This window comes from Mus caroli, unplaced genomic scaffold, assembly GCF_978045245.1.
Source record: "Mus caroli unplaced genomic scaffold, Mus_caroli_1 scaffold_4, whole genome shotgun sequence".
Taxonomy (NCBI): Eukaryota; Metazoa; Chordata; class Mammalia; order Rodentia; family Muridae; genus Mus; species Mus caroli.
The window spans coordinates 108,037,778-108,053,163 of NW_028227259.1; the positions used below are offsets into that span (position 1 = coordinate 108,037,778).

A 15,386-nucleotide genomic window follows, 5' to 3' on the forward strand; every position below is an offset into this window, starting at 1 on the left:
TATCGTTTCATGTGTAAGTTAATCTCAGCGGCATGCTCGAGCAAATTCTTATTTTCTCCAGCTGTGGACTTCCCACTTTGATGGAATGCTTTGATGGGGCTTGTGTGGCCTTCAGGTGGCACAAGAAGGTGCTAAGCAGATAAGAGATTTACTGTCCCTGTGGCAGAGTTCTGTTTTAGCCTCTCATTAAACAAGAGATGTGTGGGTGTTACCATTTTTCTGAGCAGAGAGCCAGGCATGTCGTAATGACACCACAGTCCTTCGCTCACCAGTACCTCTCACATCCGGATTTTTCTGTTAGGGACTGCTGCTGGCCCATGCTCACTGTGGAATAGAACTTGGGGCATTTTAGTTGTGGCTTTAGGCCTTTCTTACCTCACACACTAGATTTTGCTATTAGATTTATCACTGTACATTTTCTGTGTCTTCCATTAACAATGATTACAGTTTCATCTACTCTGTGTGTATCTGTAGCCAGACTCAGACAAACCTCACATGTTTCATCTTATGAAAAACCCAGAATTTAAAATGCGAGACATGCTGGGTGTGGTGGCGCACACCTTTAAATCAGCTCTTGGGAGGCAGAGGCAGGAGGATTTCTGTGAGTTTGAGACTAGCTTGGTCTACACAGCGAGTTCCAGGACAGCCGGAACTACATAGCCTGACCTCTTGTGTGTGTGTGTGTGTTATGTATAAGATAACATAGGAGAGGGATTATATGCACACACACATACATAGGTGACAATGTAGGAGAAGGCGTATATAGGTATCATCTATATCTATACATATATGAATGACATAGGACTATATACATATACATATAGCAGTGACAGTAGGAGAGGGATACTATGGAAGAAAAGAGGAGGAACCAGTAAGCGTCAAGGGTGGCCAAGAGAAGGTAATGCCCAAAGTACATTATGTGCAAGCTGACAGTGCCATTAGAAGCCCATAACTGTGTAAGATTGCTCTCTCCACCCGTTTCACTCGCAGTCCATACGCCTGAGGGCACACCACATGGATGCCTGTAGTGGTCATTTAGGTCCCGATGCTGTGTCTTCACTTCCCTCTCCCTTTGTCTGTGTGATGGTTCTAACATGTCTGTGTCATCACCTTCAATAACAGGGTGACCCAGAAAAAGAGCACAGTAACAAGAGACACAAACCGGATAAGTCGCAGACTACGTCATCTTCATCTTCCCATACAGAATCTTCCAAAACAAAGTGAGTATCCATGGACAGACATACAGACATAGAAGAAAAGCACTATCAGCCATTTTCTTCTTCTCTTCCTCCTCTTTCTCCTCCCCTTCCTCTGCCTCCTCCTCCTCTTCGCCCTCCTTCTACTTTATTTTATTATATTTTATTTATAGGAGGATAAGAAAGAGGGGCAAAATTGATTCAAAGCCTTGGGGTAGCTACTGGGTTTTGCTTGGACTCAGGATAGCTCAGGTTCGATGCTTTGTCTTTAGAGTCAAGTAAGAACTCTTCAGAGGGACAGAGGCACGCCCAAAGAGATCAGTAGTGTTGAGATAGCGTGGCTATAAAGAATACCTGTCATTCATGCTCTCTGGCTTATTCACAAAATCGCCTCACAAGAGACTCGGCAAAACACAAGTGCATCCCAAGTACTTTTTTTCTGTGGGGGAGCCTGCTGTCAGTTATGTCACCATGCCACGTGGGGGTGACAGTTGAGCTTACCTGTTTGTTGGGGTAAGGTACGGATAGGTGAGCCGCGAAAACCAGTGATAGAAATGGTTAAAGTCTTCCAGGTTGGTGCAAACCCTACAGTCTGGGACTGATCAACAGCTGGATTTAATAAAGCTTGAGAAAGTCCCTAAATCCATAATTACATGCTTCATGGCACTGCAGTCTTTTGTGCTGGTGACCACTTTGTCCATTATAAACATACTCAGGCGTGATGTGTCTTCAGCTTCCATTGTTGTTTCACACCAGGGCGCCCAGGTCCTCCTCAGAGAACTCAAGAAAGGAAACGCTGCCTCCAGCATCGGTGTCCTCAGTGTCGTCTTCCTCATCCTCCCAGAAGCCAAGCAGACCTGCACAGAAGAGGCCAAGGCCAGACGAGGACACCTGTAGCCAGGAACCCCCCAGAAGTGCCAGCAGCACAAAGAACAGCTCTACAGACCCTCCCGCTCCCAAGCACAGAAAAGTACAGGCCAGGGGCTCTGAACACAAGGTAAGCAAAGCCACGAGTGGGTCTCTCACACATGCTGGCAACCTTGAGTTATTTTTAACTACTACAAATGATGTGATAGTTACTCTTATAGAAAATATGGGGTGGTGGTCTTTGTTTTTCTCAAAGTGATCAGAGATGGAAAAAAATCACAGCAGCTTTCATAGTGAGTTTCTTTCAGATGTTTAGGTGTTGGCTTAAGAGATGTTGGCTGAGTCCAGTTCTTTGCCTCTTTAATCTCAGATACTTCAATTATCCATCTTAACAGGACAGAAATCAGCCACCCTGGCTTCCAGTTACACTGGTGCATGCTGAGGGCACAGAGACCACTCTGCTTGTACGTTATTTGTTCTTCCTCACGTAGATGCCAGGCCACAGAGCCAGTTACAGCCGTAGCTAGGGAAGTGGTGGCCAAGCTAAGCTAGCCTGTTGTTTTACTGTTACCCACCATGCACTCTCCTGGCTTTGGAAGGTCGGTGCTGCTAGGTCCGTGGCCTCTCGGGCTAACAGCACAACATGTGGCTGTGTTTTTATAGGGATCTTCTGGGGATGCTGCAAATGCTGCGAATCCTTTTCCAGTGCCTTCTTTGCCAAATGGTAATGCTAAACCAGGGAAGCCACAGGTGAAGTCTGACAGGTAAGCCCAGTGTCTACCCCACGTCCCACGTCCCCCTTATCTTTTCACCTCTTCTCCTGCCCCAGGTAGTCAGTCATTCTTATTTGTATGACCCACACCTGCCTTTTCTTCCTTTTTTGCAGACAACAAGCTGACTTTCACATGAAGGAGGCTAAAAAGCTGAAGTGCAAAGCAGAGACAATGGTCAGTCTCTGTTCCCATGCCCTTGAAACAGTGGTTTCCATTCTGCCCTCACCATACGTATGGGAATGGGGCAGCGGGTAGAGTAATGTCTGTGGGCGCTCTGGGATTCGGCAGCAGGGAGGAAGACTGGGGACCTGGGGACCTGGGATGGGGTCGACAGGAAGAGGGTGCCTGCTGTTAGCCACTCGTAAGCAGGATAATCAGATGTCTTATGACTGAGGTCTGAGGCGTTCTGTGTTCTCTGGCTCCATTAGTTCAGTCTGATCGTGTACAGATTTGCAGACTGTATCTGAGTGGAACTTCATCAGTGGGATGTTGCTTTAATGTAGGAGTGCTTTTCTCAACCCACTGAATCAGTTCTTGAGATGTCCCACCCTGAGCCCTATACAAGGCAAGGCAGCCTATTTGCATTCCAGTGTGATCTTATGCACAGATCTGAAGGGATAGCTGGCCTCGGGAAGAGATTGTAAGGTGCAGGCACTATAAACATGTCCAAAGACAGTGGCTGTCTTCATCTGCCAGCCTCTGAGCTGCTTCTGCAAGGGCATGTTTTGCTGTTAAGTGTGGGCATGGTAGGGTCCCATTTTCCCTTAGTCTTATTTATTTATTTATTTATTTGTTTGTTTATTTGTTTATTTGTTTATTTGTATTTAGTTTTTATTACACTTATTTGGGGTTGGGGGTTGTGCCATACTCAGAAGACGTCTCTCGGGACTCGGGTCTCTCCTTCCTTCCACCATGTGGCTCCCAAGTGTCAGACATGTAGAAGCACTTTTACCTCCTGGGCCATCTCAGTCACCACCTTCATCCTATTTAAAGATCCTGGAGGTTCCCTGGACAGATTGTCTCTGGTTCTTTGTGACAAGCTGCCCCCTTGTGGCCATGGGAATTTTGGCCTGTGCCTTTCTATCCCAGGTTGCAGGCCCCCCTTGTTTGTCAGATAAAATGATCTCTGGTCTCCTCCCATGCCTAGTGCTGTGAGGGGTCAAGGCACTGAACCTGCTCTATGCCCTGGCTGTGTGTGCTCAGTCTGTGCCAAGCAGGGTTGTGTGCTCAGCCGCCTCTTTCACACTTCCCAAGATGCTGTGGGCTCATTGTGACTGTTTCAGGTTGGGTTGGGGGAGAGGGGGACCTATTCTGCACTGTAGGCAGAGAGCAAAATCTTACCTCACTTAGACACCGTTAGCATTTGCAGTTAATACTGCAGAGAGCTTCGGGTCGCATCCCCTTCCTGTCTGGTGAGCCATACCGGTTTATACATACTGGTTGCATCTAATTGTAAAGACTATTCTCGGGACCTGCCAGTTCTGGTAGTGACCTGTTTGTGGTCTCCCTCCTCTGCTTCTCATGCAAGAGCTTAGCTCCGGGTCGCCTCAGACATGTGGCCATGCTCCTGCTCAGCCTCTGAGTTCTGGAGTCACTGAGTGCCACTGTGGCTCAGCTACCACAGAGCTGTCCATTTGGTGTTCCAGACAGTGAGGTGCACAGCTGATCATGGGGGTGTGTTTCATCTTTACATTGTTCTCTCCTTGAGGAGGGAATTCTGTTCCCTACTAGAACCGAGATAGCTGACTAGCTGTCTCAGGAGACCCTTGGACAACATCGTTAGCCTTAAGGAGGTGGGGGTGGACTAAGTTTCTATGTCCCCTCATTTCTGTGCTAAGGGCAATATTCATTGTGGAAATTCCCTGAGAGAAATGGTTTTAAGTAAGTTTGAGAATCAGAGCCTTGGGTTTTGGTACAGGAGTTAAGAGCACTTGCTGCTCCTGCAGAGAACCTGTGCTCGGCTCCCCAACACTGCATGGCAGCTCACTTTGCCTGTACCTATGGGTCTAGAGGATCTTATGCACTCCTTTGGCCTTTGCGGGCCCAGCACATGTGTGGTGCAGATACATATGCAGGCAGAACACCACACACGTGAAAATAAAATAAAATAAAAGAGGATTGGTGCTCCACCATCAAAGCAAGCTATTCATCACCCACACAGCTGACAGAGGCGTACAAATTTCACTCCTATTCTGCTACAGATTTTCTGAGCTTACGCCTTTAGGGAAAACCAAGTTTCTTCTAAAAACTGAAAAGCTTTGGGGCCTCTGAAATGCAGGTGTGCATGCTTGTGTAAGTGCATGGATGTGCATGGAACACTCCACTTTGCCCCTTTACTGGGAAGAGGCACCAAGAGCAGCGGGAGGGGGGACTGTTTCCCTGCCCTGGAGCAGCAGCAGCACACAGAAGCCCAGAGCAGCTGCAGACGATCTCTGCCTTCCTGGTTTCCATGCGCATCCTTGCTGCTTTCATCCCTGTTGAACACAGCGAACTGAAGCATTAGCAAAACCTACAAGCCAACCCCAGTTAGCCAGCTGCTCCCAGCGTGTGGTGCCTATGCCACGTGCAGAGAAGCGGGCTGTGGGCCACATTTCCGCTTAATTGAATTGACTGTATGCCACTCAGCGAGAAGATCAAGTGACCAAATATGTGCTCAGGATTAGGCAGACCACCAGTGTCCGATTTCCACATTTCCTTGAAGGGGTTTTGAGAGTCTGTCCCTGTTGGCCAGGGCATGTTTTTGTACAAGGTGCCGCAAGAGATGAATAGTCTGTTGGGCTCCAGATCATTAAGTGACCAGTTACATATTTTATATAACCTCAACCTCCACAAAGAAACTCCTGCCCGTCCCATTTATGTGCTGGCTCGTCGGCTGCAAGGATGATCGGGCTGCAGCTGGAGCAGTGCTGTACCCTGCCCGGGCTTGTCGGAGTTCTTGGCGTTGTTATTTTCTTTTCCCTGGTGGATTTTTGCTAGAAGACAATCTTGTAGGTCAGTGCTGACTGCCCTGGCTGGTCATCTCATTCTGTTCTTCCTCACCCGTCTCTCTAATCAGGAGTAGATGAAGACGGTGGAGAAGTTACAGGGATAAATGGGGTAAGGGACCGATGGCTGCCCACAGCCTCATGAGGCCTGTGTTCCTCTCCCACAGGTAGACAAGGCTGGAAAAGCCTTCAAGTATTTGGAAGCTGTCCTGTCTTTTATTGAGTGTGGAATGGCCACGGAGTCAGAAAGCTCAGCCAAGTCGGCATACACTGTGTACTCAGAAACCGTAGACCTCGTTAGGTAAGTGCTGGGGTATTCTGCCACCAGGCTAAACCTGTCGGTCTCCCCACCAAGACGGGGAGCCCTACAAAGCTAAAGAGGGGGCCCTTTGCCCTCTCATGCCTGAGGAGGCCCTGGGTGGTTGGTCCACAGGTTTTTCACAGTTAAAGTGTGTTGCATATGAGGGAGCACAGGATAATGGATGCCCTGGTGTTCCCTTGTACTGAGGCATATAACTGTCAAGTGTCCTGAAGAGAACGCTGAGCCTCTCAGGGAGGGTGCTTTTCCCAGCTTAGGTTTCATAACCGGTGTCTTCTTTCTCCACTGTGTGCCCCAGGCCTTTCATTAGGGGCTTATGAGGACACCACGCTTGAGAGAGCAGGCCTCGGGGCCAGGTCTTCTGGGCAGCTTGTGGTTGCTCTTAACCCTTTCCCTGCTGGGTTGCACACCCCTTCATACCGTCCAGAAGACAGCAGCAGCTAGCACAGCCAGCATTCTATGCCCCCCCCCCCTCAGTTTAATGTTCAGTGCACTGATTTATCTCCTTGCAGGTATGTGATGTCACTAAAATGCTTCTCAGATAACACGATGCCAGCACAAGAGAAGATATTTGCTGTTTTATGGTATGGACCTTTTTCTATTTGTTGTACTAAAGCTTGTTTAGTGCTTTTGTATAAAAAGCACTAAAGTTTTGTTTCCTTTAACTAAAAAAAATATTTTTAAAATATCTTCCTTTTTTCCCCTCCTATTTTGAGCCAAGTTCTTTCTACATAACTCTGGCTGTCCTGGAACTCATTATGTAGACCAGGCTGGCCTTGTAGAGAAACATAGAGACCCTCCTGGTTCTGACTCTCAAGCATGCAGTGCTGTTATTAAAGGCACATGCTAGCATGCCTGGCTCTAAATTAATTTCCTTAAAGTGAAAATTATGGCAGGAGGGAACTTAGTCTGACTCATGGTCACTAGGAACTGGTACCTCCTGTCTTCTGATGGCCTAGGAAGATGCTTCGGTCTTGGGTTATTTGTTTTTCTGCCAACATTTCCTTTGGGGGGTGGTGTACCTACAGTATAGTGAGATGCTTGAAGGGATTTGCTCAGCCAGAGAGGAGAACCCAGTGTGCTCACAGCGGAGGACTGGGAGAGTATATCTGTCTGTCCACAAGGAGCTCTGTCTGTGAGGCCATCCACAATTCATCAGAACCTCTGGTTTTATTCACAGCTTGCGTTGCCAGTCCCTTTTGAACATGGCGATGTTTCGATGTAAGAAAGACACAGTGATGAAGTATTCTCGTACTCTCAGTGAACACTTCAAGAGCACTTCCAAAGTGGCCCAGGCACCGTCTCCATGCACGGCAAGGCAAGTGTTAAGTCTTGTTAAGTGAGTCACAGTCAAGTCACTCACGTCCGGCTTCTGCGGCAGGTTTATGTGTGACTATGGATCTCCTAAGATCTGTGTCGTTCATCTTTTGTGTGTGTTGGCCCCTTAAACTTTAAACCGTTAGCTACACCATCCCTCTGAGAAACAGGTAAACTAAATTTAGGTTGATGAGGGTAACATGAGGTACTACGGTCCCCTCCGATCTGCAAGTGAGTGCTTCCCAAGATTCCCAGTGGGCTGCATAAAATTGGAGCCAAAATTATAAGCCCTCCCTAAACTGAGAAGGTGGGAACAGTAAGAGATTTAACAACAGTGGCTGAGGAGGGGCTCCGGAGCAGCGCTTGCTGAGCCCATGTGGGTCTCTTAACATCCTGAGCAACAGCATCCTTAGGCTGCTTTGAGATGAAAGTGAATATGTTACAGTGTATTTCTTCGCAGTCCTACCCAAGTGCAGTTTGTTTTGTCTGAGACAGAACCTCACTCTTGCCCAGACTGGCCTTGAACTTGTGCTTGTCTTAGCTCCCCACTAAGCACTGCACCTCAGGAAGTCCCATTTCTTCTGAACTAGCCATACTTTTAGAGAGCATTAAATATAATATGGACCCATTTCTAGCAATCAAAAGGGAGAGACTCCCTGTGGCTTCTTAAAAAAAGAACTTCCTGATGAAGGACATCTAGTCCAGGTGAATATGTCATCGGTCCTCGGATTTAGCTAGGGTGGTTTCTTCACACCAACCCTCACAGCTGCCAGGATGCAGCGGTAATGACCAGGCAGCTCCCTCTCTTTCCTTTGATTGTGAGGCAGTGCATATCCTGTCTTTCCATCTTATATGGCTGAACTTCTTTTTCTCCTTTGACCCACATGAAACACGTGAGCGTGCAGGACCCAGGCTATCAGCCAAGGGTCAGAGTAGAGTGAGAGGCCTCTGGCTCCTGATTCACAGCCACTGCCCAGTCTGCTGCTGGTCTGTTGAATCTCTTGTTTACTGATCCAGTAGGAGTTTTTAGCAGCCAGGCTCTCTACCTTTGTAATGCGGTGACCCAGGGAAAGAAAGATGAATTCGTAGAAAGTGAGGTTTGAGAGGTGGCTCTGTGGTATATCCACAGGTCTGAGCAGTTTACTGAGTGGAGGAAAGTGTAAACCACAAGTGGATACAGCTCAGTGACGCCTACCGACCATGTGTGAGGCCTCTCTCTGCCTCTCCTTGCTGCTGCCTTAATAGGAATTGGAGAGGGAGGGTGGTAGTTCCGGAAGATGAAGACTTAGCAAAGCCTCAGAACGTGCCAGGGACACAGATCAGTTGGTCTTCTGGCTGTGTCTTTGATCTTGTACGACTGACTTAGCAGCGATTATTGTTTTGGGAAACACACCCTGAAATTTAGACTGCAGTTCTAGAGACTGTAGTCTGTGATCTGCTCATTTACGTGATTAACCAAGTCTCTCTCCATCCTTGCAGAAGCACAGGCGTTCCATCCCCCCTCTCCCCAATGCCTTCTCCTGCCAGCTCCGTAGGGTCCCAATCAAGTGCTGGCAGCAGTGTGGGGAGCGTCGGGGTGACGGCCACCGTCAGTACTCCAGTCTCCATCCAGAACATGACCTCCTCCTATGTCACCATCACATCCCATGTCCTTACGGCCTTTAGCCTTTGGGATCAGGCCGAGGCCCTCACAAGGAAGAACAAAGGTAGGTGAGGGGCTCTGAAGGAGCACTCAGTGTTGTGATGGTGGGGCGTACACTCTGTCCCATGAAGCAAGAGCCATGGAGAGCTGATCTTACTCTCTTCACTTCCGCTTCATAACCTGGTTGCAGGTCTTCCTGGGTCAGCTAGAGGACAAAATATGAAGCCGAGGTGTGCTCTGTCCCTAGCCTCAGCACACTGGGGATGAAGCAGCTCCTATCTGAGGCACACAGCATAGCAAATGTTACCGAGACACATTAGGAGGAAAAGTGGGGACTCCCAAGATTTGAGTCGGGGGCAGTGACTGCCTGGTGTTTTGGCCAGTGCCCACTAAATAAAGCGTACACACACCAGGTGACTGGTAAACACCATTAAGTTTTCTTCCTGGGTGGAAGGAGGCAGCCTGCTGGCTGGAGCTCTAAATTCCCCCACAGCCTCTCTGCCTTCTTGGAGAACTAATTACACCTTCCCCTCTGCGCTCATGGTGCACAGTGCATCAGTTGGACACTTAAAACATACCAGCCACTGTACTAGTCCTGAGTTATGGATTTAACTCGGAAGCTTCCTGACATTCTATTATTATTATTATTATTATTGGATATTTTATTTACATTTCAAATGTTATCCCCTTTCCTGGTCCCCCCCACACACTTCCCAGAAACCCCCTATTCCATCCCCTCTCCCCCTGCCTCCATGAGAGTGTTCATCCACCCACCCACCCACCCACTCTTTCCTCCCTGCCCTCAATTCCCCTACAATGAGGCATCTATCAAGTCTTCATAGGACCAAGGGCCTCTCCTCCCATTGATGCCCAACAAAGCCATCCTCTACTCCATATGCAGCTGGAGCCGCGTGTACTCCTTGGTTGATGGCTTAGTTCCTGGGAGCTCTTGGGGTGGGGGTGGGGGCGGGGGTGGGGGTACTGGTTGGTTGCTGTTGTTCTTCCTATGGGGTTGCAAACCCCTTCAGCTCAGAAGGTTCCTGACTTCTAGTCTAGTGCAGAACTCTGAAGAACTAAGTAGAACTTAACAGAAGAGTGCGTTGGATGAGGCGCACAGAGTGTGGTGGGGATGCCCTCTCTAGACGATCTGGGTTATCGTTTTAATTCGATCCCGTGCACGTACTTACTCGAGTTTGACTTGGATTCTGTTGCAGAATTCTTCGCTCAGCTCAGCACAAAAGTGCGTGTGTTGGCCCTCAACAGCAGCCTGGTGGACCTGGTGCACTACACGAGACAGGGCCTGCAGCGGCTAAAACAGTCACCCAAAGCCCCCTAACGTAGGCCGGACCTACTCCTGCCTCGGAGTGTCTCTGCACCATTGGAAGCCGTGATCAAGTGCAGACGACGACTGTCAGATCGGAATGTCAGTACTCAACAAGAGAAGCACCCGAGAGATGGCCAGGATGCTTGTCCACTTAAACTCACAAACAACAGCTGTGTGGCCATCGGTCAGCGCTGGTCATCTGAGCAGATGCTGCAAGATGCCCTTGCCTTTGCCAACCGGAGGACAAGTACAACAGAGCCCCACTGGCATATGAATGGTCTAGAAACATTTCTGGGTTGTTTTTTTTTTTTTCTGTTTGTTTGGGCGATAGGATAAAAATCGCAAATGAGAGGAAGAGAAGCAGTTTCAAGTCCGACAGCATCTTGTCATCTCAGAAGCCATCCTAGTTCATGTCCAGAAGGAATTTTTTTTTTTAAATAATAATAATTTCTGGTGAAGGGCTTTAAAGATTTTGTTCTTTTTTCAATTTTTAAAGAAAACATTGTTTGATACATTCTGATGGCCATCTGTGGAACCCACCTTGTGAAGGACTCCACTGCACTCCCCTTACTGCAGGGGAGTGGCTCTGATGACAGAGTACTGACATTTACAGAATTGAAGGTGACAACCCCACTCCCCAGTGCCTAGAGTGCTGCACATTGTCTAGCTCTGGTCTCTCTGGCTGTCCTGAGAAGAATCCCTAGTCAGTCCTATAGGGGAGTGGCAACATTTGGATCCGGGTTCTATCTCACAGTCTTCCCCACAACCCCAGAGGCCTAACACTTCTCCTCCTGACACACTCCACCAAAGGGACTGGCTAAGCAGCATTGACCTTGGGGGAACACAGGAGCCTCATGTTGACTTTGGGCTGTAGGCAGATGCACTTCATCATCTGTCTGCTGGACCTGGAGTCCTGGGTACTGACAGTGCTGTGGCTACCCTGTGTATCAGTGAGCGAAAGTGAGAAGTCTTCCTAGAGAGGTATTTTTCTGCTACAAGTATTTTATATTTAGAGCAACACTCAGCTTTCTATCCAGGATATCCTTGGCTATCCAGGGGACATGAGCTCCTGGGGAGGATGTAGAGCTGGGGGGGTGGGGGGCAGGATTAACTTCAACTTTAAAAACACCCCACTATCATACACCTTCAGTCCAGACCATCTTCTAAGGTATCGTGACTTGATGAGGTTGAAGAAGACCTGTGACCTTCCCAGGCTACAACCCACCCACATTAGACCAGGTTCCCTTAGATGGGAAGTAAAGAATGCCCTCAGACTTCACACCTGCCCGTAAACACAGGCCTTTCCTTGAGACTTCAAGGTTACTACTGGAATACTCTCAAGTGTTTTTTAAAAAGCCAATTCTTTTTAATCCCTTCTAGAAAGAAAGTAGAATTTGCACATGTTCACCATGGAGGTGTGTTACGGCTCCCCCTGCCTCTGCTTCCTGCCGGCCATGCTTGTCTGTGTGCATTGGAGATTAGTGGGGGCTGGAGACCCATCTTTCCTTAGTGATGATGTCTGTGGTCGCTGTGGTAACATCGGGACTTTCTTGGTACCTTGGTTAAATCTACACAGGGTCTCTAGGTGAGTGTGATACCAGGTTTTTCAGGGCAAACTGTCTGTGTTACTCCTTGGTCTTCTCAGCCTTCTTGCCTGGTTTGAATGAAGCCAGAAAATGGCTACCTTGTACATACCTGAGTATAGACCAAGACGGTGATCCAGCTAAGCCCTTTTCTTTATTGATGTTCTGAAGCCAAGCCATGTCTGACTGAGGTATGGTAGGTGGTCCCCAGCAGAGTGGAGCTTGTGGGCTCATCAGGATCGTTTCTCCCACAGCCGTGCATCCCTTGCAGCCTGTAGGTTGTAAAATGGCTATGTTCCTTGTGAGAGGTTCTGGCCTACTGAAGTTTTGCCAGAGCATGTGTACATCCTGCCAGCAGGTCACTGTGCCCCTTGCCTGGACAGAATCAGCCAGTGTAAGAAGAAGAGGCTGCCCCATTCTTTAATGGGTGTGTTTTCATTTGTACCTTGAAAACCAATGCAGTTGGACAGGATCCGTTTGTGCCAGTTTGGTCTGTAGCTGGCTTTCCCACAACACTGCACCTAGAGAGCATGAGCCTGTCTGTCTTCTTCAGAGGAAAACCCCAGGGCTGCTCCACACTGCTTATTGTAAAACCCCGAAGACTCAAATTTTATACCATCTGCACAGTTCACTGTGTGCTTAAACTTCCCAGAGACAAATTTTCCCCTGAGGTGATTATTTTGGGAGGACTATAACATTAGCCCCTTTGAATATCTGATGTTCTTATAACCATGGAAGAGCACCCGCCTTATGGGGGGGGGCAGCATTTAATGAATGAGTCTTCCATTTGCCACTACAAAGGGTGTGTGGCCCATCTGTCTCCGACACAAAGTAGAGGAACACAATAACATTTTCTCTTTTGGAAATAATTAAAATCAGATACACGTAAAAATCCTGTTAGCATGTTACTAAAACAGGTTGCCCTTGGTTAAGGTGCCAAGAGGACAGACCACATGGCAGTAGGGAGGAGCAGGAGGGCCCAGCAAGTGCTTGCCAATGGTCCCTTACAAAGTGACATTTATTTTGTAGAGGTTCTGACAAATGTCTATCCATTCCCTGGACCACCACCACCCAGCCTCATCTGTAGGAAGTTTCAAACAGGCTCTTCCCCATCTTAATTGAAAATGTGCCTTTACTATGTTGATGTTAGGGACAGGACCTTAAGTCCTACGATTCCTGTTTGGTAACTTATAAAAGGACTTGTGCTCTTGAGCTCTGGCCTCTGATGCAGAAGACGAGAGATTCAGCTAGACATATTTGTGCCTTTGCTGACCAAACATAAATTCTGAAGTTTGTTTTGCTGTGGCTTTGAGTGGTTTCATGGGTTTTATATGTTTACTTTCCTGCTTTGTGAAGTTTGAGATGAGTTGGGCTTAAAAAATATTATATATATATATATATATATATATATATATGATCTTTCCATACCTCCTACAGATTCTTTTTTTCTTCTTAATGACTTATTTCCCCCAACACTATGAAATGTCTTTGAAAATTTACCACCTCATCTGTTACCTTCTTCACCACTGGTTAGTATTTAAATCTCCTCAGAATGTTTTAGGGGCTCCTTTCCAAAACACAGAAGTGTATGTTTTTCTCATTGAAGAATGAGCTATGGAGATGCGAGGGTCAATTTTGATGCCCCCTCTCCCTGCCTCTTTCCCCTGGTTTTGGCTCATTTGGAACTACTGGGCAAGAGGACTTTTCCTGTGGAAGGGAAGTGTAAGGACAGACGGGCTATGCAGTCCAGTTTCCCACTTACTGAGAGCAGCTGTCTGGTAGCCGTGCTCTTACTGATGCATTGACAAACACCGAATCACCACATTTCTTTGAGCGACTGTAAAATTTCCTGGTTCCTTGGGGGTGAATCACACTCTGTTCTGTTCCACTGTGCGTCAGACATCAGCAGTTACTGTGATGGGCAGAGAAGTGCCTCTTTCCCTACCTAAGAGGGAGCCAGAGGACAGGAAGGAAGCGTAGAGCTCTCTGCAAGCCTGTATATTGCTATATCTGTCCCCATAGGACACCAGATTGAGGCTGGCGGCAGGCAAGCCGGGCTGCACTGTTGGACCGGGGGGTGGGGGTGGGGTAGGGTGGGGAGGCAGTGGCTGACCTAAGGAAGATGAACTCATTTTGCTTAGGTGTTTTAGCAATGCTCAGTACAGGCAGTATTACGTTTGCCTTTCATTCAGGCCATGACATGTATTGCTAAGAACACTGCACATCTCATGATATCACGGGTACACTGTTTGTGGTGGGGTGTGTCCCGAATTTTAATTTTTTTTCTGAATATGATCATGTTTTGGATGATACCTGAGCAGGATTGCCTTTTTTTTTTTAATTTATTACCATTATATATTATATTATATATTATATATTTTCTTTCTTAAAATGTTAGAAGAAAGTCAAATCTTGGTATTAAAATTGCTTTAAAAAGGAATATGTTGTCAAGGTGATAATGAGAATCACTGGTCTGCCTTTAATGAGTTTTTCTTTGATTATCATGGAATAATGTTCCAGCTCTGATCAGCACAGTGGTTTGTGTGCAGGCTGGGGAAGCAGCCAGGCTCCCAGTGAAGATGCGCAGTGCAAATACGGGGAACCCCACAGATGTAAAAAATCAGCGTCAGCAATGAACCGCACCCCTGGGCCTTCTGTGACTAGGGTTCATCTGCCTCATGGGAGACTCTGAAAGGGGGCAGACATGATCTGTGAGAGTTTTTTTAAAAAGAAACTGCAAAAGATCTTTCCAAAGATGATGTGCCACAGATCTTTTGTTTTTCTCTGTAACAAGGACTAAGTGCTGTCTTAGAAAATGTAATTGACTTGTTCATCTTCACAATCTTTCCTTTCCACGAGATCAAACTGTAGGGAAAAAAAAAAACGATATTTAATAAAAACTTAGAGAAATCATTGGAGTTGAGCCTGTGGCTTTTATTTTGTTCAGATGAGAGGATTCTTGTTTGTTGAGCCAGGGTCTGTCTGGAGCTAGAGCTGACCTCACAAGAGTGAAATGTGAACTGCCCTTCAAAATTGCACTGGGGCTTTCTGTGAAATTCAGAGTTAAAACACGATTCTTTAGGACTGACTTCAGAACTGATGGGCAGACAGACTGCCCATACTCTAAGGGAGGAGTTGATGCTTGCCTTATAAATACCAAGCTTGCTTTAACAACCTCGCAGGCACTGGGTAAGTAGCATCTGAGGAGTCCGGGAGCTCTAGGCTTGTCCAGGGCAATGCTAGGGCTCCAAGATCCTTATCGGTATTTATACCTGTATCTAAAGGCACACAGTCTGCATACACGTGCACTGATCAGTGACACAGGTGCTTTGCCATGGTGTGTGACAAACTGCTTATTTCCTTCTCTCCTTTCCTGAGGCC

At 47.4% G+C, this 15,386-nt stretch overlaps 1 protein-coding gene across 3 annotated transcripts in view; it reads left to right on the forward strand.

Annotated features, from left to right (window-relative positions):
• Positions 1 to 14,918, forward strand: part of Aff1 (ALF transcription elongation factor 1) — a 162,743-nt gene extending 147,825 nt beyond the window's left edge. For all 3 annotated transcript variants that reach the window (XM_029478020.2, XM_021162208.3, XM_029478019.2), the window contains 9 exons: positions 1,123 to 1,220; positions 1,953 to 2,193; positions 2,727 to 2,827; positions 2,950 to 3,010; positions 5,988 to 6,121; positions 6,652 to 6,723; positions 7,320 to 7,457; positions 8,936 to 9,162; positions 10,313 to 14,918. In XM_029478020.2, the coding sequence (XP_029333880.1) occupies positions 1,123 to 1,220; positions 1,953 to 2,193; positions 2,727 to 2,827; positions 2,950 to 3,010; positions 5,988 to 6,121; positions 6,652 to 6,723; positions 7,320 to 7,457; positions 8,936 to 9,162; positions 10,313 to 10,434 (1,194 nt within the window). In that variant the 3' untranslated portion in view covers positions 10,435 to 14,918. The remainder of the gene's footprint in view (positions 1 to 1,122; positions 1,221 to 1,952; positions 2,194 to 2,726; positions 2,828 to 2,949; positions 3,011 to 5,987; positions 6,122 to 6,651; positions 6,724 to 7,319; positions 7,458 to 8,935; positions 9,163 to 10,312) is intronic.
• The last annotated feature ends 468 nt before the right edge of the window (positions 14,919 to 15,386 follow it).